The 25,649-nt window shown below is 43.8% G+C and overlaps 1 protein-coding gene across 1 annotated transcript; it reads right to left on the reverse strand.

Annotated features, from left to right (window-relative positions):
- Nucleotides 1–1,091: 1,091 nt before the first annotated feature.
- On the reverse strand, nucleotides 1,092–24,044 carry LOC124016666 (stromelysin-3-like). Its single transcript, XM_046332206.1, has 6 exons — nucleotides 23,691–24,044; nucleotides 17,310–17,443; nucleotides 16,460–16,674; nucleotides 15,848–16,052; nucleotides 14,737–14,997; nucleotides 1,092–1,810 (listed from the first exon to the last, which is right to left on the reverse strand). Exons 1-6 carry the CDS (start codon nucleotides 23,828–23,830, stop codon nucleotides 1,626–1,628), a joined length of 1,140 nt encoding a protein of 379 aa, XP_046188162.1. The 5' UTR covers nucleotides 23,831–24,044; the 3' UTR covers nucleotides 1,092–1,625.
- Between the last annotated feature and the right edge of the window lie 1,605 nt (nucleotides 24,045–25,649).

Consider the following 25,649-nt stretch of genomic DNA (forward strand, 5'->3'; position numbering starts at 1 on the left):
ATGTTTAATGCTAGCTAGCAACTTACCTTTGCTTCTTACTGCATTCGCGTAACAGGCAGGCTCCTCGTGAGGCAGGTGGTTAGAGCGTTGGACTAGTTAACCATAAGGTTGCAAGATTGAATCCCTGAGCTGACAAGGTAAAAAATCTGTCTGAGCTGACAAGGCAGTTAACCCACCGTTCCTAGGCCGTCATTGAAAATAAGAATGTGTTCTTAACTGACTTGCCTCGTTAAATAAAGTAGTAAAAAAATATATTTTTAAAAAATCATCAAAATCGTCGTCCAAAGATAACAATTTCTGATTGTTATGAAAACTTGAAATCGGCCCTAATTAATCGGCCATTCCGATTAATCGGTCGACCTCTATTAGAGACAGCAGGAGAGGTAGAGATACTCTGAATGATCGGCTATGAAAAGCCAACTGACATTTCCTCCTGAGGTGCTGACCTGTTGCACCCTCTATAACCACTGTGATTATTATTATTTGACCCTGCTGGTCATCTATGAACATTTGAACATCTTGGCCATGTTCTGTTATAACCTCCACCCGGCACAGCCAGAAGAGGTCTGGCCACCCTCATAGCCTGGTTCCTCTCTAGGTTTCTTCCTAGGTTCTGGCCTTTCTAGGGAGTTTTTCCTAGCCGCAATGCTTCTACACCTGCATTGCTTGCTGCTTGGGGTTTTAGGCTGGGTTTCTGTACAGCACTTTCTGACATCAGCTGATGTAAGAAGGGATTTGTAAATAAATATGATTGATTGATTGATCACAATGTATAAAAAAGTGAGGAAATGGTATCAGTGGCCTGCACTGATACACTGAAACACTAATGGCTTTTTCATTGACGGTAGCTGCATGACAAATGGCTACACGCTACAACATGAGTAAAGTTTACAGCACCATCTTGGAGTAGTCAGAGAAGAACATGAAGGACGTTTTACCTGATGAGTGTGACTGTGAAAACTGATAGGCGATGCTTGGCTTCCAACACTGTAAAATCATCATATCAATGTACAAAACAGATGTTCTGTTGAAATCAACGACCTAGGAAACTACTTTTAAGGTATCTTTAAGGTAATAAAGGCAAAGCACTTTATTAGAGGTACAAATGCACCTTCCTCGTTGAGTCTGTTTGAGCACCTGTGTGTGAAATAGAAAGCTCAATGAGGCTGGAGAGAAAATGTGGGTCCCTGTCAAATAGGTTTACACGGCTACACCTGATAAACAATGGCATGAAAGAAAGAGGGACTGCACAGAAACATTATTGAGACTCTGGATAAAAAACATTTGATAATAAATAAGAATCAAGGCTATACATCAAGTAAAAATATATATATATATTCAGCAGAGCTGTCCGTGTGCTCTTTAAATTATCTCTGAAAGCCTGTGCATTGAATTTACACCAGAAAATATCATATTGAGGATGATGATAGAATGAAATATGACCTCAATTTCTAGTGGTCTTCAGACAGCCACGGACCTCAGACTGGGTTCATAATGAAAGTTTCAACCAAGTCCTCACCTCTATTAGACCAACAGCTACAGTCAACCTGCTGATGTTACACAATGATGTAATTATATCAGTCTAAAGTCCCATTGTAATGACATCATTCTTAAGAGAAAACTAATTAATTTGGTCGTGATATTCCATTCACCTCTTCGGGAGATATGGACTCTTCATGGGCTTTATCGATAATAGAAAGCGGGCAGCCAAAGAAGTCCATGCCGATATAGCGTGGGTATCCTTCCAGAACTGTCACCTCCACCGGGTCAAACTTCCAATACTGCATCCCACTCAGGAAATGAGCATATCCTGTCAAGAGGACAAAGGGTCAACATTTAGTCCACTGCAGTTCAACAGAATTATCATGGTTTGTACACACACACACACATTTTCAATGTCATTGTCACTTTAAATGCATTCAATGTCAGCTAAATGAACCCTGATGACTCGGTGGCTCGCGACACGTACAAGGCAAGCAGGTACAAGCTCTGCAAATCCACGAGGGAAGCAAAAAAGACAATTCAGTCTCAAACTTGAAGGCAACACAGGCTCGAGATGCAGACGATCACGGACCAAATGCAAATCCAGCTGTGTGGTGCCCACCGAAGCCTCCGTCCTAGACAAGCTTAACACATTCTATGCTCGCGTCGAGGCATCCAGTAATGCTCCTGCTGCAACGGGCAACCAAGTGGTTTCGCTCTCTGAGGAAAACTCTGAAAAGAGTGAATACACACAAAGCAGCCAGCTCGGATGGCATCCCTGGCCGCATCCTCAGTGTGCTGACCAGCTGGTTGGCGTCTTTTAGCACATAATCAACCTGTCCCTGTCCCAGGCTGTAGTCCCCTCCTGCTTCAAGGAGACCACCATCGTCCCAGTGCCCAATAAAAACAAGGTGACGCCCAAATTACTAATTGCCCCGTCGCACTCACCCTGGTCATCATGAAGTGCTTCGAGAGAGAGGCTGGTCATGGCCCACATCAAGACCAGCATGCCGGGCACACTGGATCCACTTTACATCGCTACTCACACAGCCCAACAACATCTGGACAAGAATAACACCTATGTAAGAATGCTGTTCATTGACATGCCGAGATCCACATCATTGGGAGTAGAGAATCAGCAGTATTAAATTCCTTGGAATCCACATCACAGAGGACTTGACGTGGACCAACAACACCACCACTCTTCTTCTTCTCTTCTTCTCTTCTTCGGGCACACACCGGTTGAATCAATGATTTTGTACGCTTCTATGTGGAATTTTCAATGCAATTTCAAGGTATACATTGGTTTGATGATTATGTTGAAATTAGATTGATGTAGCAACCTTTTAGTCAGTTTAAGTCAATTGTAACGCTTGTCGTCTGGGGAAGGAGAGGAGGACCAAAGTGCGGCATAGTAAGTATCCATATTGATTTATTTAAAAAACAACTGAACACTGGAACAAAATAATAAACTTGAAATATACAAAACCGAAATACTCACACGGAAACAAACACCCACAAACCAAAAGTGAAACCGAGGCTACCTGAGTATGATTCTCAATCAGAGACCACTAACGACACCTGCCTCTGATTGAGAACCATACTAGGCTGAACACAAAAACCAACATAGAAAAACAAACAGACTGCCCACCTAAACTCACGCCCTGACTATAAAAAAACAAAGAATAAAATAACAGAACTATGGTCAGAGCGTGACATCAATGTATTCAAGTTGTACCCTAATTCCAATGTTCACTACAGTAGGTTGAAATGAAATAAAATCAGTGCTGGTTAATTACTTTTTCAAATCCAATGTATTTTCCATGTTGATTCTGTCACAATACATTGACAAATTATGTTGAAACAAAGTAAAGGGTGCAATAGCGTCTCTACTTTCTAAGGCGGATGAAGAAATACTGCATCTCAGTTTCTGTTGCGTTTACGTAGGTGAGGAGTCAAACGCAGGAGAGCAGAAATGTCATTGTAGCGTATATTTAATCAGGGCAAGTCCAAAAAACACGGTACAGTACAATTCCCCAAAACAACATCCAAGGCAATGGGAACTAACAGTACTCCCGGAAGGCACAAAGACACAATGCATTTTACTATAATAACCACACGCGAAATACACTGAGGAAAGCCTCCACAAGCAACGAGACAAATAATCCCGCACAAACCTAAGTGGGGGAAACAGGGGTAAATATAAACACAGAAATTAAAGCAAGTGAAAACCAGGTGTGAATGAACCAAAGACAAAACAAACAGGAAACATGGATCGGTGATGGCTAGTAGGCCGGCGACACCGGCCACCGAGCACCGCCCGAACAGGGAGAGGGACCACTTTCGGTGGAAGTCGTGACAGTTTCAAGGTCTCAGCTTGAAGAGAAGAAGCCTTGTGAGGTATTGGTTAGTCACTAAGGAGCTAAAGTTAATGATGAATAATGTAAATCATGCTTTTTTTGTATAGTTGTATATAAGAGAACTAACGGGACTGCCCCGGGAGCTCCAGACCGACATGTACTATGGTGCATTATGTTTTTTGGAACATCTCCAGCTTGCTGATAATAAAGAATTATTAATTTAATAGTGGTAATTTCAATTACAAAACCTTCCAACAACTTTCTGAGGATGGTGCAGGATAGTTGCTTCGCTTTGGAACATTCTCAACACATTTAAGGAACTTGACCAAACAACTTTATTTTTGGGGTATTTCATTTCTTTAACAGAACGTTTTCATTCATTTCAATTTTGGTAATGTTCTGGGAACATTTTCCAATGGGTTTGACATTGGGAATGTTCTCAAATAGTTCAGAGAACATTAAGAAACAACGTTCTTCAGTAGGAATTTCAGTACTTCAGCATAATGTTTCCTCTTGGTTCTATTTAAACCATTGAGAAAACTTAAGTAACGTTTAGAGAACATTCTAAGAATGGGATTTTAAAAACATATACATTCCTTTCTCAACATCAACAAAATATTATCTGTCCTCAATCTTGTTCAGTGTCTTAGTGAGTGCTTGTTTCCTTTTAAATGGGGTCTGTTTCAATAGACTAAAATGAACAACTGGTGGTGCAGTGGACTAATTCCATGGCTAGAGAACAGAAGATAATAGTTTTAAATCTGTTACAATAAAAAAAATGGGTTTGCATGATAATAAATGCCTAATGAAATTAATTGACTTGTGCTTGGAGTTCAAAAAAGTTAACTCAAAATAAGCTAGCAGTGTTATTAAAAGTCGTATTGAACATTCAGTGAACATGTTAAGTAAATTATAAACAAAAATCTAAATAGCCTATAATTTCCATTCTCAGAGTGTTAATAAAACCTCCCAGGAAAACTCTCAAGGAACCACGATAAAATGTTCTCAGAACCTCCATGCAACTTAAAAATGTAATTTCCCAAAACCGGTGATATTTTCACTTTCGTTCTCGGAACATTTAAAAAACGTTCCGTTTTACCAGTCAGGAAACGTATGGCTTCTTTCCCAGAACCAATGGGAAACCAAAAACAGACATTTCCACAACTTCCAAGGAACCAAATGTGCTAACTGGGTTTCCATATACAAGCTATCAGACTGCTGAACACTTGAACTGGACTCAACACCTGCACTGACTCTCCTCACTCACTCATGCACAGAGACATACACTCATCCACACACATTCATTCCACACACACATCACAACTGCTGCGACCAGACTCCTATTATTATTGCTAAATACTGTACAATTTACACACCTGCCCCAACCACACTTCCCCAAAACACATGTAAATATTTAACTATAAATTGTGCCTTCGTGTATTACACTTGTGCTAAAATGTTTATTATATTTTACTGAGCCATTTCCTTTATGTTCATATACTTATATTTTATATTATTGTTGTTGCATTGTCGAGACCTTGCAAGTAAGTGTTTCATTGGGCGGTGTCTACCATGTGTATCCTGTACATACTACTCAACTCAGCAAAAAACTAAACGTCCCTGTTTCAGAACCCTGTCTTTCAAAGATAAATCGTAAAAATCCAAATAACTTCACAGATCTTCATTGTAAATGGTGTAAACACTGTTTCCCATGCTTGTTCAATGAACCATAAACAATCAATGAACATGCACCTGTGGAACGGTCATTAAACCTGTTTGGGGAAGGGGGCACCCGGATGAAAAGCGTGCCTAAAGTAAACTGCCTGTTACTCAGGCCCAGAAGCTAGGATATGCATATAATTGGTAGATTTGGATAGAAAACACTAACGTTTCCAAAACTGTTAAAATAATGTCTGTGAGTATAACAGAACTGATATGGTAGGCGAAAACCTGAGGAAAATCCATCCAGGAAGTTTTTACATTGTAAGCCTATCCACCATATAAACGGATATGCCCCCGATTGCGTTCCCTATGGCCTCCACTAGATGTGAACAGTCTTTAGACATTGTTTCAGGTTTTAATTCTGAAAAACTAAGGAGAATGACCACTTTGAATGAGTGGACTGTGGAAAGTCCCAGACCTGTTTGGATTTTTCATCTGCCTGTTGTGACTGCCTTTGAGCCAATGGATTTTCTGAACGAAACAAGCCAAAAAAACTGAGGTTTTTGGACATAAAGAGGGACTTTATCGAACAAAACAAACATTTATTGTGTAACATGGAGTCTTGTGAATGCAACCAAATGAAGCTCATCAAAGGTAAGTGATTCATTTTTTCGCTATTTCTGACTTTTTTGACTCCTCTACTTGGCTGGAAAATGTTTGTATGGTTTTGTACGTGGGGCTCTATCCTCAGATAATCACATGGTATGGTTTCGCCATAAAATCTGAAATTGAAATCTGACATGGCGGCTGGATTAACACTTTGGACACTAAAGAGGCCTTTCTACTGACTCTGAAAAAAAAAAAAAAAGAAAGATGCCCCGGGTCCCTGCTCATCTGCGTGAACGTGCCTTAGGCATGCTGCAAGGAGAAATGAGGACTGCAGATGTGGCCAAGGCAATAAATTGCAAGGTCCGTACGGACCTTGTGAGATGCCTAAGACAGCGCTACAGGGAGACAGGACGGACAGCTGATCGTCCTCGCAGTGGCAGACCACATGTAACAACACTTGCACAGGATCGGTACATCCGAACATCACACCTGCGGGACAGATACAGGATGGCAACAACAACTGCCATCAGTGCTCAGACTGTCCGCAATAAGCTGAGAGAGGCTGGACTGAGGGCATGTAAGGCCTATTGTAATGCAGGTCCTCACTAGACATCACCGGAACAACATCGCCTATGGGCACAAACCCACATTTGCTGGACCAGACAGGACCAGCAAAAAAATGGAATGGAAATGGCGCCACACCAAACTGGAAGTCTTCCAACTAGCTTGGAAAGACAGTACCGTGCAGTATCGAAGAGCCCTCACTGCTGCTCGATCATCCTATTTTTCCAACTTAATTGAGGAAAATAAAAACAATCCAAAATGTATTTTTGATACTGTCGCAAAGCTATCTAAAAAGCAACATTCCCCAAGAGAGGATGGCTTTCACTTCAGCAGTAATAAATTCATGAACTTCTTTGAGGAAAAGAACATGATCATAAGAAAGCAAATTACGAACTCCGCATTAAATCTGCGAGTGGAAAGCCACACTCTCTGGCCGCAACAATACCTAGGACTCTTAATCCTGCGTTTATTGGCGGCTCTCACAGTCTGTGCCCTGTAGCGGCAAAGTGCAGACCTCACCCTCCTCCAGGTGCGCTCACAACGTTGGACAAACGCTTGAGCGGAGGGAACGCTGGACTCGGCAAGCTGGGAAGAGAATAGAGGAGGCTGGTAACCCAGACTACTCTGAAACGGAGATAACCCGGTAGCAGACGAAGGAAGCGAGTTGTGAGCGTATTCTGCCCAGGGGAGCTGTTCTGCCCAAGACGCAGGGTTTCTGAAAGAAAGGCTGCGTAGTATGCGACCAATCGTCTGATTGGCCCTCTCTGCTTGACCGTTAGACTGGGGATGAAACCCGGAAGAGAGACTGACGGACGCACCAATCAAACGACAGAACTCCCTCCAAAATTGTGACGTGAATTGCGGGCCTCTGTCTGAAACGGCGTCTAACGGGAGGCCATGAATTCTGAACACATTCTCGATAATGATTTGTGCCGTCTCCTTAGCGGAAGGAAGTTTAGCGAGGGGAATGAAATGTGCCGCCTTAGAGAACCTATCGACAACCGTAAGAATCACAGTCTTCCCCGCAGACAAAGGCAGACCGGTAATGAAGTCTAGGGCGATGTGAGACCATGGTCGAGAAGGAATGGGGAGCGGTCTGAGACGACCGGCAGGAGGAGAGTTACCCGACTTAGTCTGCGCGCAGTCCGAACAAGCAGCCACGAAACGGCGCGTGTCACGCTCCTGAGTCGGCCACCAAAATCGCTGGCGAATAGACGCAAGAGTGCCTCGAACACCGGGATGACCAGCTAACTTGGCAGAGTGAGCCCACTGAAGAACAGCCAGACGAGTGGAAACAGGAACGAAAAGGAGGTTACTAGGACAAGCGCGCGGCGACGCAGTGTGCGTGAGTGCTTGCTTAACCTGTCTTTCAATTCCCCAGACTGTCAACCCGACAACACGCCCATAAGGAAGAATCCCCTCGGGATCAGTAGAAGCCACAGAAGAACTAAACAGACGGGATAAGGCATCAGGCTTGGTGTTCTTGCTACCCGGACGGTAAGAAATCACAAACTCGAAACGAGCGAAAAACAACGCCCAACGAGCTTGACGGGCATTAAGTCGTTTGGCAGAACGGATGTACTCAAGGTTCTTATGGTCTGTCCAAACGACAAAGGAACGGTCGCCCCCTCCAACCACTGTCGCCATTCGCCTAGGGCTAAGCGGATGGCGAGCAGTTCACGGTTACCCACATCATAGTTGCGCTCAGATGGCGACAGGCGATGAGAAAAATAAGCGCAAGGATGAACCTTATCGTCAGACTGGAAGCGCTGGGATAGAATGGCTCCCACGCCTACCTCTGAAGCGTCAACCTCGACAATGAATTGTCTAGTGACATCAGGAGTAACGAGGATAGGAGCGGACGTAAAACGTTCTTTTAGAAGATCAAAAGCTCCCTGGGCGGAACCGGACCACTTAAAACACGTCTTGACAGAAGTAAGAGCTGTGAGAGGGGCAGCAACTTGACCGAAATTACGAATGAAACGCCGATAGAAATTAGCGAAACCTAAAAAGCGCTGCAACTCGACACGTGACCTTGGAACGGGCCAATCACTGACAGCTTGGACCTTAGCGGAATCCATCTGAATGCCTTCAGCGGAAATAACGGAACCGAGAAAAGTAACGGAGGAGACATGAAAAGAACACTTCTCAGCCTTTACGTAGAGACAATTCTCTAAAAGGCGCTGTAGAACACGTCGAACGTGCTGAACATGAATCTCGAGTGACGGTGAAAAAATCAGGATATCGTCAAGATAGACAAAAACAAAGATGTTCAGCATGTCTCTCAGAACATCATTAACTAATGCCTGAAAAACAGCTGGTGCATTGGCGAGACCAAACGGCAGAACCCGGTACTCAAAATGCCCTAACGGAGTGTTAAACGCCGTTTTCCACTCGTCCCCCTCTCTGATGCGCACGAGATGGTAAGCGTTACGAAGGTCCAACTTAGTAAAGCACCTGGCTCCCTGCAGAATCTCGAAGGCTGATGACATAAGGGGAAGCGGATAACGATTCTTAACCGTTATGTCATTCAGCCCTCGATAATCCACGCAGGGGCGCAGAGTACCGTCCTTCTTCTTAACAAAAAAGAACCCCGCCCCGGCCGGGAGGAAGAAGGCACTATGGTACCGGCGTCAAGAGACACAGATAAATAATCCTCGAGTGCCTTACGTTCGGGAGCCGACAGAGAGTATAGTCTACCCCGAGGAGGAGTGGTCCCCGGAAGGAGATCAATACTACAATCATACGACCGGTGAGGAGGAAGGGAGTTGGCTCGGGACCGACTGAAGACCGTGCGCAGATCATGATATTCCTCCGGCACTCCTGTCAAATCGCCAGGTTCCTCCTGAGAAGTGGGGACAGAAGAAATGGGAGGGATGGCAGACATTAAGCACTTCACATGACAAGATACGTTCCAGGATAGGATAGAATTACAAGACCAATTAATAGAAGGATTATGACATACTAGCCAGGGATGACCCAAAACAACAGGTGTGAAAGGTGAACGAAAAATCAAAAAAGAAATAGTCTCACTGTGGTTACCAGATACTGTGAGAGTTAAAGGTAGTGTCTCAAATCTGATACTGGGAAGATGACTACCATCTAAGGCAAACATGGGCGTAGGCTTGTCTAACTGTCTGAAAGGAATGTTATGTTTCCGAACCCATGCTTCGTCCATGAAACAACCCTCAGCCCCAGAGTCAATCAAGGCACTGCATGTAGCACCCGAACCGGTCCAGCGTAGATGGACCGACATAGTAGTACAAGATCTAGATGAAGAGACCTGAGTAGTAGCGCTCACCAGTAGCCCTCCGCTTACTGATGGGCTCTGGCCTCTTACTGGACATGAATTAACAAAATGTCCATCAAATCCGCAATAGAGGCACAGGCGGTTGGTGATCCTCCGTTCCCTCTCCTTAGTCGAGATGCGAATCCCTCCCAGCTGCATGGGCTCAGTCTCAGAGCCAGAGGAGGGAGATGGTTGCGATGCGGAGCAGGGAAACACCGTTGATGCGAGCTCTCTTCCACGAGCCTGGTGACGAAGATCTACCCGTCGTTCTATGCGGATGGCGAGAGCAATCAAAGAGTCCACACTGGAAGGAACCTCCCGAGAGAGAATCTCATCTTTGACCACTGTGTGGAGTCCCTCCAGAAAACGAGCGAGCAGCGCCGGCTCGTTCCAGTCACTAGAGGCAGCAAGAGTACGAAACTCTATAGAGTAATCCGTTATGGATCGATCACCTTGGCATAGGGAAGCCAGGACCCTAGAAGCCTCCCCACCAAAAACTGAACGGTCAAAAACCCGAATCATCTCCTCTTTAAAGTTCTGGTAATTGTTAGAACAATCAGCCCTTGCCTCCCAGATAGCTGTGCCCCACTCTCGGGCCCGGCCAGTAAGGAGTGAAATGACGTAAGCAACCCGAGCTCTCTCTCTAGAGTATGTGTTGGGTTGGAGAGAGAACACAATCTCACACTGGGTGAGAAAGGAGCGGCACTCAGTGGGCTGCCCGGAGTAGCAAGGTGGGTTATTAACCCTAGGTTCTGGAGGCTCGGCAGGCCAGGAAGTAACAGGTGGCACGAGACGAAGACTCTGGAACTGTCCAGAGAGGTCGGAAACCTGAGCGGCCAGGTTCTCCACGGCATGGCGAGCAGCAGACAATTCCTGCTCGTGTCTGCCGAGCATGGCTCCTTGGATCTCGACGGCAGTGTAACGAGCGTCTGTAGTCGCTGGGTCCATTCCTCGGTCGGATCCTTCTGTCATGCTGGTGAATGAGGACCCAAAAGCGACTTGGCGAAAACAGAGTATTTAATCCAGAATAAACTTTACAAAACACAAAGCATAATACTACACGTAAAGACGAGAACAGACTGGAGACTTGATCGAGAACTGCAGGTTGCCTCGGGAAGGCACTTGAACCTAGCAGACTCAGACACCTGCTCACCACGCAGCATCTGAGGGAAACACGACACGACAGGGCAAAACATAGACACAGCACGGTGAATTATAAATGAGGATCCGACAGGGCAGGTACGGGAAACAAGGAGAGAAATAGGGACTCTAATCAGGGAAAAGGATCGGGAACAGGTGTGGGAAGACTAAATGATGATTAGGGGAATAGGAACAGCTGGGAGCAGGAACGGAACGATAGAGAGAAGAGAGAGCGAGAGAGTGAGAGAGGGAGGGGGAGAGAGAGGGCTAGAAAGAGGGAAAGAACCTAATAAGACCAGCAGAGGGAAACGAATAGAATGGGAAGCACAGGGACAAGACATGATAATAAATGACAAAACATGACATTCCTGAAGACAAACAATGTATATGAAATGCTTCAATCTGGTTTTAGACCCCATCATAGCACTGAGACTGCACTTGTGAAGGTGGTAAATGACCTTTTAATGGCTTCAGACCGAGGCTCTGCATCTGTCCTCCTGCTCCTAGACCTTAGTGCTGCTTTTGATACCATTGATCACCACATTCTTTTGGAGAGATTGGAAACCCAAATTGGTCTATACGGACAAGTTCTGGCCTGGTTTAGATTTTATCTGTCGGAAAGATATCAGTTTCTCTCTGTGAATGGTTTGTCATCTGACAAATCAACTGTAAATTTTGGTGTTCCTCAAGGTTCCGTTTTAGGACCACTATTGTTTTCACTATATATTTTACCTCTTGGGGATGTCATTCGAAAACATAATGTTAACTTTCACTGCTTTTGGGATGAAGGTCCAAAATTGCCCTCGCTAGTTAGCCTGTGTTTCAGACATAAGGAAGTGGATGGCTGCAAACATTCTACTTTTAAATTCGGACAAAACAGAGATGCTTGTTCTAGGTCCTAAGAAACAAAGAGATCTTCTGTTCAATCTGACAATTAATCTTGATGGTTGTACAGTCGTCTCAAATAAAACTGTGAAAGACCTCGGCATTACTCTGGACCCTGATCTCTCTTTTGATGAACATATCAAGACTGTTTCAAGGACAGCTTTTTTCCACCTACATAACATTGCAAAAATCAGAAACTTTCTGTCCCAAAATGATGCAGAAAAATGAATCCATGCTTTTGTTACTGCTAGGTTAGACTACTGCAATGCTCTACTTTCCGGCTAATGCACTAAATAAACTTCAGTTAGTGCTAAATACGGCTATTAGAATCCTGACTAGAACCAAAAAATATGATAATATTTCTCCAGTGCTAGCCTACCTCCCTGATTTCAAGGTTTTACTGCTAACCTACAAAGCATTACATGGGCTTGAGCCTACCAATCCTTGTGATTTGGTCCTACCGTACATACCTACACGTACGCTACGGTCACAAGACTCAGGCCTCCTAATTGTCCCTAGAATTTCTAAGCAAACAGCTGGAGGCAGGGCTTTCTCCTATATAGATACATTTTTATGGAATGGTCTGCCTATCCATGTGAGAGACGTAGACTCTGTCTCAGCATTTAAGTCTTCACTGAAGACTCATCTCTTCAGTAGGTCCTATGATTGAGTGTAGTCTGGCCCAGGAGTGTGAAGGTGAACGGAAAGGCTTTGGAGCAACAAACCGCCCTTGCTGTCTCTGCCTGTTCCTCTCTCTCCACTGGGATTCTCTGCCTCTAATCCTATTACATGGGCTGAGTCACTGGCTTACTGTTGCTCTTCCATGCAGTCCCTAGGAGGGGTGCGTCACTTGAGTGTGTTGAGTCACTGACGTGATCTTCCTGTCTGGGTTGGCGCCCCCCCTTGGGTTGTGCCGTGGAGGAGATCTTTGTGGGCTATACTTGGCCTTGTCTCAGGATGGTAAGTTGGTGGTTGAAGATATCCCTCTAGTGGTGTGGGGGCTGTGCTTCGGCAAAGTGGGTGGGGTTATATCCTGCCTGTTTGGCCCTGTCCAGGGGTATCATCGGATGGGGGCACAGTGTCTTCTGACACCTCCTGTCTCAGCCTCCAGTATTTATGCTGCAGTAGTTTATGTGTCGGGGGGCTAGGGTCAGTCTGTTATATCTGGAGTACTTCTCCTGTCTTATCCGGTGTCCTGTGTGAATTTAAGTATGCTCTCTCTAATTCTCTCTTTCTCTCTTTTGTTCTTTCTATCTCTCGGAGGACCTGAGCCATAGGACCATGCCTAAGGACTACCTGGCATGATGACTCCTTGCTGTCCCCAGTCCACCTGGCCGTGCTGCTGCTCCAGTTTCAACTGTTCTGCCTGCGGCTATGGAACACTGACCTGTTCACCAGACGTGCTACCTGTCTCAGACCTGCTGTTTTCAACTCTCTAGAGACAGCAGGAGCGGTAGAGATACTCTTAATGATCGGCTATGAAAAGCCAACTGACATTTACTCCTGAGGTGCAGACTTGTTGCACCCTCGACAACTACTGTGATTATTATTATTTGACCATGCTGGTCATTTATGAACATTTGAACATCTTGGCCATGTTCTGTTATAATCTCCACCCGGCACAGCCAGAAGAGGACTGGCCACACCTCAGAGCCTGGTTCCTCTCTAGGTTTCTTAGTAGGTTCTGGCCTTTCTAGGGAGTTTTTCCTAGCCACCGTGCTTCTACACCTGCATTGCTTGCTGTTTAGGGTTTTAGGCTGGGTTTCTGTACAGCACTTTGAGATATCAGATTATGTTAGAAGGGCTATATAAATTAATTTGATTTGATTTGAAAAATTGCTCTTCATTTACATTTACATCATTTAAGTCATTTAGCAGACGCTCTTATCCAGAGCGACTTACAAATTGGTGCATTCACCTTATGACATCCAGTGGAACAGTCACTTTACAATAGTGCATCTAAATCTTAAGGGGGGGGGGGTGAGTCGTAGTTTTGTCTCACCAGGGTTGATGGTCGGATTCGTGTTTATGGTCAAAGGAATGAGCTTTACACCGAGGCCTGAACTCTGGAGCGGGATCGATTTGGAAGTGGAGGGCCCGTCATGGTCTGGGGCGGTGTGTCACAGCATCATCGGACTGAGCATGTTGTCATTGCAGGTAATCTCAACGCTGTGCGTTACAGGGAAGACATCCTCCTCCCTCATGCGGTACCCTTCCTGCAGGCTCATCCTGACGTGACCCTCCAACATGACAGAGCCACCAGCCATACTGCTCATTTTGTGTGTAATTTCCTGCAAGAAATCAGTGTTCTGTGTTCTGCCATGGCCAGCGAAGATCTCAATCCCATTGAGCACGTCTGGGACCTTTTTCATCGGAGGGTGAGTGCTAGAGCCATTCCCCCCAGAAATGTCCAGGAACGTGCAGGTGCCTTGGTGGAAGAGTGGGGTAACATCTCACAGCAAGAACTGGCAAATCTGGTGTAGTCCATGAGGAGGAGATGCACTGCAGTACTTAATGCAGCTGGTGGCCACACCAGATACTGACTCTTACTTTTGATTTTGACCCCCCCCTTTGTTCAGGGACACATTATTCCACTTCTGTTAGTCACATGTCTGTGGAACTCATTCAGTTTATGTCTCAGTTGTTGAATCTTGTCATGTTCATACAAATATTTACACATGTTAAGTTTGCTGAAAAAACATTATTAACTTTTCTTTTCTTCTTACAGTAATGGACGACTCTCACCATATTGGTCCTGGAAGGCAGCGTCGATGTCCATGGGGATGCCCCCCCAGTCCTGCATGCTGCGTGGGTGGGCTGTCTCCACCCGGTTCTCCAGGGGGCTGAAGCGCCAGTAGGTTCCCGACTTGAAGAGGTAAGTATTCTGGGCCTTGTCCTCGCCCCACATGAGGGCTGCCTGGATGTCCGACACGTGGAGGCCCAGCCGACTCAACGAGTCCGGCCCTGTTATCTTCCTCTCTGCGTCAAACACCCAGTAACTGTCACCTGTTAATGATGTCACACACAGGGGACACAAATGAGAACACACCAAACATTGCCCATGTCTTTTAAGAAACAGATCTAGGAACCAATTAGTCCACTCCCAATTGTAATGTCAACTTTTTGTGGGATGGAATAATATCTGACCCTGTATCAGTTTGTAGGGGCAACTTTTGTGCTAAGCAGATGGTGGGTCACATGAACCAGGCTGAAACCTTCACCTGGTGAATGGACCTACTGCTGTGTTTTTACCCACGCTAACACTGTCTTAGCTCTTCTGCATATTTCCCCCCTGGTGATCTGCTGTCCAATACTTTCATTTTAGAAGTTTGACCTAACTAAAATTTCATACAAATGGCTCTCAAAGTGCACACTTTCGGTTCTACTCAGAACTGCTACCAACGTGCCAGAGTCTGGTATAGCAGTCTAAACTCCCGACTCTGGACCATACATACCACCTGGCAAAGGGGCAAGCCTTGCCTTGGGCCTCTCCGGTCTGTGCCCTTCTTTTCTTTACCCCTACCATATTTGCTACAAGCGGTCCGGTCATAAAATAAAAATATATATATAGCTGCAAGCAGCCTTGTTTCAAACCCAATGGCAGTTCAGTGCCACCATCAGGACAACTTGGACTTATTGCCCTTTTGGACGAGCTACTTCTGTACTCCTTACCATGCCTTCCAAATATCAGAGCTTAAAAGCAACCACTACCAACAGAGCAGTGGCGTCCATAGACATAGACTTACTCGAATGGGTGAAGACCCCCAGAGCAGTGGCGTCCATAGACATAGACTTACTCAAATGGGTGAAGACCCCCAGAGCATGGCGGTTATTCTGTTTTTATGGTGGAACCCACCTTGGAAGAACCAGCTGTTTCCCGTCTTGTCTTCGTAGGCCGCATCGATGTTGTCGGGGATCCCCCTCCAGTGGCGCGTTGCTAGCGCCGGGTACCCAGCCTGCAGTCGGCCGTCGCGGATACGCCACACATAGCAGGACTTGAAGAAGAACAACTCACCTCTGATCATGGACACTGCATCAAAGTTAGTCCTGCAGGGGTCTGGCTGTGGCCAAGTCATGGCGAGAGAGACCCACAGTGAGCACAGGTTGTCATGCAAAAGCAATATTGGAAGGCAAGACACTTTCTTGAATCTTAACTTTTGTCAAGAGATTGAATTGGGCGTATAAGCTTAATAATGTTTCAGTGTCTAACTACAGTATCTTGAGAAAGTATTCACACCCCTTGACTTTCATTTTGTTCACATGTTACTTCCACTTTGACATTACAGAGTATATTGTGTAGATCATTGACAATAAAAAAAATACAAATAAAAATGTAATCCCACTTTGTAACACAACAAAATGTGGTAAAAGTCAAGGGGTGCGAATACTTTCTGAAGGCTCTGTATATGCTCCCAACAGTGGATGTGATCACTAATAAGTTGAACTTCTATTCATGTTTTTTCCTCACCACAGTGGTCTCGATCTCATTGGTCTCTGTGATGACAGGCGTGGCTTTCCGCGGTGGGCCGTACAGGTATTGGATGCCCTGCTTGTCATCGTCACTCAGCTCCAAAGGGTATGAGAAGCTGTAGAAGGGGGACATGATGGCTCTGTCGACCAGGGAGTGCTGGAGGCCAAGAACATGGCCAAACTCATGGGCCGCCACCTGCAAGAGGTCCGTGCCTGAGAGACCACCATGGGACATAGGACAAGGGACAGTGACTGTGAGACAGAGGGATTTAACCAAACTTTCCTGAGCAAGATTTAGGCAGTAACTTTACAGTATCTTTGGCAATGTTTATTCAGTATCTTCCCGTATAAACTACTACAGATGTAAGATCCTAATTTGATCAATTTTGCAACGGAAAGAAGATAATCCTGCAGCAACAAGAAATGTTAATTATTATTTGGATAATTTTTTTATTTTATTTTACTTTTATTTAACTAGGCAAGTCAGTTAAGAACAAATTCTTATTTTCAATGACGGCCTAGGAACAGTGGGTTAACTGCCTGTTCAGGGGCAGAACGACAGATTTGTACCTTGTCAGCTCGGTGGTTTGAACTTGCAACCTTCCAGTTACTAGTCCAACGCTCTAACCACTATGGACATTTTTGTAGGTGTTGTCATAATGTAAAATCAAGTCAAATATTTCTAAGTGGAAATTACAAACTTCAGAAGCCTTTTTAAACCTCAAATAAACTACACGTTTTAAATGTCCTGCATTGCAGGAAATGTATCCTGCAACAGGGTGATCAAAATAAGATCCTACATCTGTACCTATAGGCTCGTAAATCGCTTATTTATGCTATTCACTCACCCATGCTGTTGCCCACAGTCCAACTCTCGTCATAGTCAAAGTGGATGTCGCCTGCCCGGTGGGTTCTGGGAAAAAAGGCATGAGCCAGAATGCCTCCAGGACCATCAAAGGGCAGGTTGTCACCATGCCAGTACCTACACAACAAACAGAGGCACGAGGCAAGGTGGTCACCCATTTGTTTAAGCAAAGTTCACCTCATGACCACTTCAAAAGTCATAACATCACTTTAGGGGCTCCGTAACAAATCTGATTCACGTGTTTGTTATTAAGTTTGTACTGTACGTACCAGGGATGTATCCATTTTGAGATGAATTAAGATTCACTGGAAGTGGAAATTGACTATTTGCTGGGTTCTCGGCTCAGATATTCAAGTAGGCTCCATGGACCTTTTGTACAGTAACTGATCAAAGTAATGCTGTCATCGCAGTCAGTATTTAAAATAGATTCAATTTAGAATGTGTCCCTGGCCTACACACAATACCTCATAATGCCAAAGTAGAATTATGATTTTAGAAATGTTTATAAATTAATTAAAAATGAAAATCTCAAATGTCTTGAGTCAATAAGTACTCAACCTCTTTATTGTGGCAAGCCTAAATAGGAATAAAAATGTGCTTTACAAGTCACATAATATGTTGCATGGACTCACTTAATAGTAGTGTATAACATGATTTTTAAAAGACTACCCCATCTCTGTACCCCACATATTCAATTATCTGTAAGGTCCCTCAGTTGAGCAGTTAATTTAAAACACAGATTCAAACACAAAGACCAGGGACGTTTTCCTATGTCTCACAAAGAAGGGCACCTATTAGTAGATGGGTCAAAATAAAAAAAAGACTAAATTGAATATTCCTTTAAGCATGGTGAAATTACTAATTACACTTTGGATGGTGTATCAATATACCCAGTCACAACAAAGATACAGGCGTCCTTCCTAACCCAGTTGCCGTAGAGGAAGGAAACCGCTCAGGGATTTCACCATGAGGCCAATGGTGACTTTAAAACAGTTACAGAGTTTACTGGCTGTGATAGGAGAAAACTGAGGATGGATCAACAACATTGTAGTTACTCCGCAATACTAACCTAAATGACAGAGCGAAAAGAAGTAAGACTGTACAGAATAAAATTATTCCAAAACATGCATCCTGTTTCCATTAAGGCACTAAAGTAAAACTGTAAAAAAAAAAATCCAACACAACACAACATATCACATATCATATCACAGTCCCACTCTTCATATTTTTAAGCATGGTGGTGGGTATGCCTGTCATCGGCAAGGACTATGGAGTTTTTGGGGTTAAATAAATGGAATAAAGCTAAGCACAGGCAAAATCCTAGAGGAAAACCTGGTTCAGTCAGACACTGGGAGACAAAATCACCTTTCAGCAGAACAATAACCTGAAACACAAGTTGCTTAACAAGATGACATTGAGAGGCCTAGTTATAGTTTTGCCTTAATTAAATCAGATTGAAAATCTATGGCAAAACTTGAGAATGGCTGTGGAGCAATGATCAACAACAAGCTTGACAGGGAACAAAGGATTTTTAAAAGACTAATGTACAAATATTGTAAAATTCAGGTGTGAAAAGATCTTATAGAAAAAAAACTGAAAGAGTCACAGCTGTAATCACTGCCAAATATGATTTTAACATGTATTGACGTATTTTTATTTTTAGAACTTATAATTATTGTGAATAATTACAGTTGATTTGGAAAAGTATTCAAACCCCTTCACTTGGAAGTTACAGCCTTATTTAAAAAAAACACACACAATACGCCATAATGACAAAGCAAAAACAGGTTATAGAAATGTGCGCAAATTTATTACAAATAAAAAACTGAAATATCACATTTACATAAGTATTCAGACTCTTTACTCAGTACTTTGTTGAAGCACTTTTGGCAGCGATTACAGCCTCGGAACTTCTTGAGTGTGATGCTAGAAGCTTGGCACACCTGTATTTTGGGAGTTTCTCCCATTCTTCTCTTCAGATGCTCTCAAGCTCAGTCAGGTTGGATCGGGGAGCGTTGCTGCAGGTCTCTCCAGTAATGTTCGATCAGGTTCAAGTCCGGGCTCTGGCTGGACCACTCAAGGACATTCAGAGACTTGTCCTGAAGCCATTCGTGCGTTGTCTTGGCTGTGTGATTAGGGTTGTTGTCCTGTTGGAATATGATCCTTCGGCCCAGAGGTCCTAAGCGCTCTAGAGCAGGTTTTCATCAAGGATCTCTCTGTACATTGCTCCGTTCGTCTTTCCCTCAATCCTGACTAATCTCCCAGTCCCTGCCGCTGAAAAACATCCCCACAGCATGATGCTGCCACCACCATGCTTTACCGTAGGGATGGTATTGGTCAGGTGATGAGCAGTGAGGGTCTCCTCCAGACGTGATGCTTGGCAAACTTCAAGCGGGCTGTCATGTGCCTTGAGGAGTGGCTTCCGTCTGGCCACTCTACTATAAAGGCCTGATTAGTGGAGTACTGCAGAGATGGGTGTCCTTCTCGAAGTTTCTCCCATCTCCACAGATGAGTTCTGTCAGAGTGACTATCGTGCTCTTGGTCACCTCCCTAACCAAGGCCCTTCAGTTTTCCTCAGGCGGCCAGCTCTAGGAAGAGTCTTGATGGTTCCAAACTTTTTCCATTTAAGAATGATGGAGGCCACTGTGTTCTTGGGGACCTTCAATGCTGCAGAATGATGGAGGTCACTGTGTTCTTAGGGACCTTCAATGCTGCAGAATGATGGAGGCCACTGTGTTCTTGGGGACCTTCAATGCTGCAGAATGATGGAGGCCACTGTGTTCTTGGGGACCTTCAATGCTGCAGAATGATGGAGGCCACTGTGTTCTTGGGGACCTTCAATGCTGCAGAATGATGTAGGCCACTGTGTTCTTGGGGACCTTCAATGCTGCAGAATGATGGAGGCCACTGTGTTCTTGGGGACCTTCAATGCTGCAGATATTTTTTGGTACTCTTCCCAGATCTGTGCCTCGACACAATCCTGTCTCGGAGCTCTACGGACAATTCCGTCAACCTCATGGCTTGGTTTTTGCTCTGACAAGCACTCTTGTCTTCAACTGTGGGACTTTATATAGACAGGTGTCTGCCTTTCCAAATCATGTCCAATCAATTGAATTTACCACAGGTGGACTCCAACCAAGTTGTAGAAACATCTCAAGGATGATAAATGGAAACAGGACCCACCTGAGCTCAATTTCGAGTCTCATAGCAAAGCGTCTGAATACTTATGTAAATAAGGTATTTAGTTTTTGTATTTTTAATACATTTGCAAAAATGTTTAAAAACCTGTTTCCTTGTTGTCATTATGGAGTATTATGTGTAGATGGGTGTGAGAAAATATCTATTTAAACCATTTTGCCATTTGACAACAAACTGTGGAATAGGTGAAGTGGCATGAATACTCTGAAGGCACTGTAGGTCTGATGTGTAGGTGGATCCTGTAAAACTACAGTCATTTAAGGCAAGGGAATATAATTCTGTCGTGCTCGTGCCAGATCAAAAAATCAGATGAGGGTGGAAAAAGTTTGCCCTGAGGACGTTCATTCACATAAACCGCAGCAAACATGTCCTGCTTTGTAAAATTCAAGTGCAGGTTCAAGAGAGTGTGTGTGTATGTGTGTGTGTGGGGGGGGGGGGGGGTCCACCCTGAAGCATGGCTTACAGACCTAGGATGTTAATTAGAGCCAGTTTGCTACAGCAGGAAAATAATCCTGCCACAGCAAGATATGTGAATTTATATGTGGACTATAATTAATGGACATTTTGAAGTTGAAATTACAAACTTTAGAAGCCTTTTAAACATTGAACATGCTACAAGTTTGCATTTCTGGCTGTGCAGGACAATTCTCAGGAACAAAACAGTGATTATATTAAGATCCTACATCTGTATAGTATACATGGGTGAGTGACGGGCAGGGATGAAATTCAGGAAACTAGACCCTATCAAAGAGGTTATTAACAAAATAGACCCATTCGAGACGGAAAAATAATTAATTAAAAATTTAAAAAATTGACAAGCCAGTCACTCTACTTTAGCTATATATATTTTAAACCTACTTTTCAGTAATTCTCAGTCTGCAAGAGAGAGAGGCCTAGACAAAAGTACAGTTGAAGTAGGAAGTTTATATACACTTAGGTTGGAGTCATTAAAACTCATTTTTCACCCATCCACAAATTTCTTGTTAACAAACTATAGTTTTGGCAAGTCGGTTAGGACAACTACTTTGTGCATGACACAAGTATTTTTTTCCAACAATTGTTTACAGACAGATTATTTCACTTAGAATTCACTGTATCACAATTCCAGTGGGTCAGAAGTTCACATACACTAAGTTGACTGTGCTTTTAAACAGCTTGGAAAATCCCAGAAAATTATGTCATGGTTTAGAAGCTTCTGATAAGGCTAATTGACATTGTTTGAGTCAATTGGAGGTGTACCTATGGATGTATTTCAAGGCCTACCTTCAAACTCAGTGCCTCTTTGCTTGACGTCATGGGAAAATCAAAATAAATAAGTCACGACCTCAGAAAAAAAGATTGTAGACCTCCACATGTCTGGTTCATCCTTGGGAGCAATTTCCAAATGCCTGAAGGTACCACATTTATTTGTACAAACAATAGTACACAAGTATAAACACCATGGGGCCACACAGCCACGCAGTGGCCACGCAGTCTCCTGGAGATTAACGTACTTTGGTGCGAAAAGTGCAAATCAATCCAAGAACAACAGCAAAGGACCTTGTGAAGATGCTGGAGGAAACAAAAGTCTCCATATCCACAGTAAAACGTGTCCTATATCGACATAACCTGAAAGGCCGCTCAGCAAGGAAGAAGCCACTGCTCCAAAACCGCCATAAAAAAAGACTACGGTTTGCAACTGCACATGGGGACAAAGATCGTACTATTTGGAGAAATGTCCTCTTGTCTGATGAAACAAAAATGTAACTGTTTGGCCATAATGACCATCATTATGTTTGGAGGAGAAAGGGGGATGCATCAAAGCCGAAGAACACCATCCCAACCGTGAAGCATGGTGGTGGCAGCATCATGTGCGGGTGCTTTGCTGCATTAGGGACTGGTGCACTTCACAAAATAAATGGCATCACGAGGGAGGAAATTGTGGATATATTGAAGCAACATCTCAAGACATCAGTCAGGAAGTTAAAGTTTGGGTCTTCCAAATGCACATTGACCCCAATCATACTTCTAAAGTTGTGGAAAAATGGTTTAAGGACAACAAAGTCAAGGTATTGGAGTGGCCATCACAAAGTCCTGACCTCATTCGTATAGAAAATTTGTGAGCAGAACTGAAAAAGCGTGTGCGAGCAAGGAGGCCTACAAATCTGACTCAGTTACACCAGTGCTGTCAGGAGGAAATGGCTAAAATTCAACTGAGTTTAAATGTATTTGGCTAAGGTGTATGCACACATCCGGGCCTCAACTGTACATACAGTACCAGTCAAAAGTTTGGGCTCATTCCAGGCTTTATCTTAATTAGACTATTTTCTACATTGTAGAATAATAGTGAAGACATCAACTAAGAGCGTCTGCTAAATGACTTAAATGTAAATGTAAATGTAACTATGAGAACACATATAGAATCATGTAGTAACCCAAAAAGTGTTAAACAAATAAAATTATATTTTATATTTGAGATTCTTCAAAGTAGCCAACTTTTGCCTTGATGACAGCTTTGCACACTTGACATTCTCTCAACCATCTTCACGAGGTAGTCACCTGGAATGCATTTCAATGAATAGGTGTGCCTTGGTAAAAGTATATTTCAGTATTAATACATTTGAGCCAATCAGTAGTGTTGTGACAAGGTAGGGGTGGTATACAGAAGATAGCCCTATTTGGAAAAAAATAACAGCTCATACAGCTCAGATATGACAAGAACAGCTCAAATAACCAAAGACAAACGATAGTCCATCATTACTGTAAGACATGAAGGTCAGTCAATCCGGAAAATGTCAAGAACTTGCAGTCGCAAAAACCATCAAGCACAAGGATGAAACTGGCTCTCATAAGCCAGGAAATGAAGACCCAAAGATAGCTCTGCTACAGAGGATAAGTTCATTAGAGTTACCAGCCTCAGAAATTTCAGCCCAAATAAATGCTTCACAGAGTTCAAGTAACAGACACATCTCAACATCAACTGTCCAGAGGAGACTGTGATCGAATTGCTGCAAAAACACCACTATGTGTGAGTTGAAAAAGAGTTGATCTTGATCTCAAGCCTGGCACTTTGGATGCCTCAGGATTTCATAGTGTTAGCAGTTACAAGTTGTTTTTGCCTCTGACCACAATGCCCAAAATGCACAAATACAAACTTAGAACATCTATCATCTAGTATGATTATTACCTGGTGAAGTCGATGATGATGTCAGCTCTCCCACTGCTGACCTCGGTGAACCACAGGGGCGTGACGTCACTCCACACAAGCAGCGCCTCCTGTAGGATTCGACGCACTTTCTCCTTACTCAGTTGCCAAGGGAAGCGCATAATCCTGCGACACACATACACACACACACACTTGTGTCAGGGACCACCGGTGTGATTGGAATCTTTGTGTTCTACCCATAATCCTCTTTTGCAGGGGGCATTTCTCTGGTTGCTTTATGGGCACGAGGTGACCCTGGCCTCGGCCCGGGATAATCTGGCTGTTGTGAGAGAGGCTGCAGTAAAGTGGGCGCAAAGCCCAGTCTGATGCTGCCCAGCTTGACTGGTGGGTTGGAGCTGACAAAGGAATCTGATATCATACGTTGCTGAATGGGATCTATGGATTAGCTCAACTGTCTGCACAATGGCAGATCAACTGACACCATGATGGCATGGTTCATATACAGCAACATGAACAAAGACTATGAGATAGAGGTGCTTGCATACTGACCTAACTAACCAACCAACACTCTTTATTCAGAATCATGTATTCGGATTCATACTTGTTATTCAAGGCATAGGTCATAGGTCATAGGTCATGTGCCGTGCATAGCAACATAACCTCACTCTTTATTCAGAATCATGTATTCGGATTCATACTTGTTATTCAAGGCATAGGTCATAGGTCATGTGCCGTGCATAGCAACATAACTTCACTTGTTCACAGCTGATGTGGATTAGCAGAGAAGGCTAAAGGGAGAGTTGACGGTGGTTGTTTGTGCTTCCAAACACTAAGACCTGCATTATTATGACAGGCGTTGACAGACAGAAAGGGCATCACTTGTTTTAAATGGAGGGCATTTAAACAACCGTGACATGTTTTGTCTCAATCTCCATCTCGTGCCATTACCCACCACCTCTTCCGTTGCCCCCCTGCCAACATTTTCTCTTCTACCTCCCTTGACACCAGCTATGGCGGCTATCACTTTCATTCTTCATTTTAGATTTCATGAGGTAGTTGTGTGGGTAGTTGGGTGCGTTAGAGAAAAAGATTGTGTCTCATTGTGTTTAGGCCCTACCTGCATGCCCAGACAGGAGAGGCCAGGTTGTGCTGTCACTCTACAACCCCACTCTACCTAAATGAAAACTCCCTAACCCTACGAGGGCGATGCATGCCGGGGCGTGATTCCACCGACGGCACCTGACGCCTGGAGCATTAAAGTGGAACTGATAGCGTTTTAACAACATGAAATCTTATTAAAATCATATACACCTTCAGAAAGAATATGCCACCTTTAAAAAAATATATGACAATCAAGCACTTAGATATGGTCGCTTTTCACATTTTCATGAATGTATGACATTTTGGGGAATGACGTACAGTACCAGTCAAAGGTTTGGACAAACATACTCATTCAAGGGTTTTTCTTTATTTGAACTATGTTCTACAATGTAGACTAATAGTGAATGCATCAAAACTATGAAATAACACATATGGAATCATGTAGTAAACAAAAAAGTGTTCAACAAATCAAAATATATGTTACATTTTAGCTTCTACAAAGTAGCCCCCCTTTGCCTTGATGACAGCTTTGCACACTCTTGGCATTCTCTCAACCAGCTTCACTTGGAATGCTTTTCCAACAGTCTTGAAGGAGTTCCCACGTATGCTGAACACAAGTTGGCTGCTTTTCCTCCACTCTGTGGTCCAACTCATCCCAAACCATCTCAACTTGATTGATGTCGGGTGATTGCCAGGTCATCGGATGCAGCACGCCATCACACTCCTTCTTGGTCAGATAGCCCTTACACAGCCCTTACACAAATGATAGTCCCACTAAGTGCAAACCAGATGGGATGGCGTATCGCTGCAGAATACTGTGGTAGCCTTGCTGGTTAAGTGTGCCTTGAATTCTAAATACAGTGCCTTGCGAAAGTATTC

Source organism: Oncorhynchus gorbuscha, linkage group LGY, assembly GCF_021184085.1.
Source record: "Oncorhynchus gorbuscha isolate QuinsamMale2020 ecotype Even-year linkage group LGY, OgorEven_v1.0, whole genome shotgun sequence".
Lineage (NCBI taxonomy): Eukaryota > Metazoa > Chordata > Actinopteri > Salmoniformes > Salmonidae > Oncorhynchus > Oncorhynchus gorbuscha.

Bases quoted from the DNA above. Each gene is read 5' to 3' on its own strand.
- LOC124016666 (XM_046332206.1), bottom strand. From the start codon at position 23,830: ATGCGCTTCCCTTGGCAACTGAGTAAGGAGAAAGTGCGTCGAATCCTA. The intron at 17,444-23,690 runs GTAATAATCATA...TTTGTTGTGTAG, and splicing joins ATCATCATCGACTTCACCAG to GTACTGGCATGGTGACAACC. The intron at 1,811-14,736 runs GTGAGAGTCGTC...TCCTCTTGACAG, and splicing joins TGCCTTCCAGGACCAATATG to GATATGCTCATTTCCTGAGT.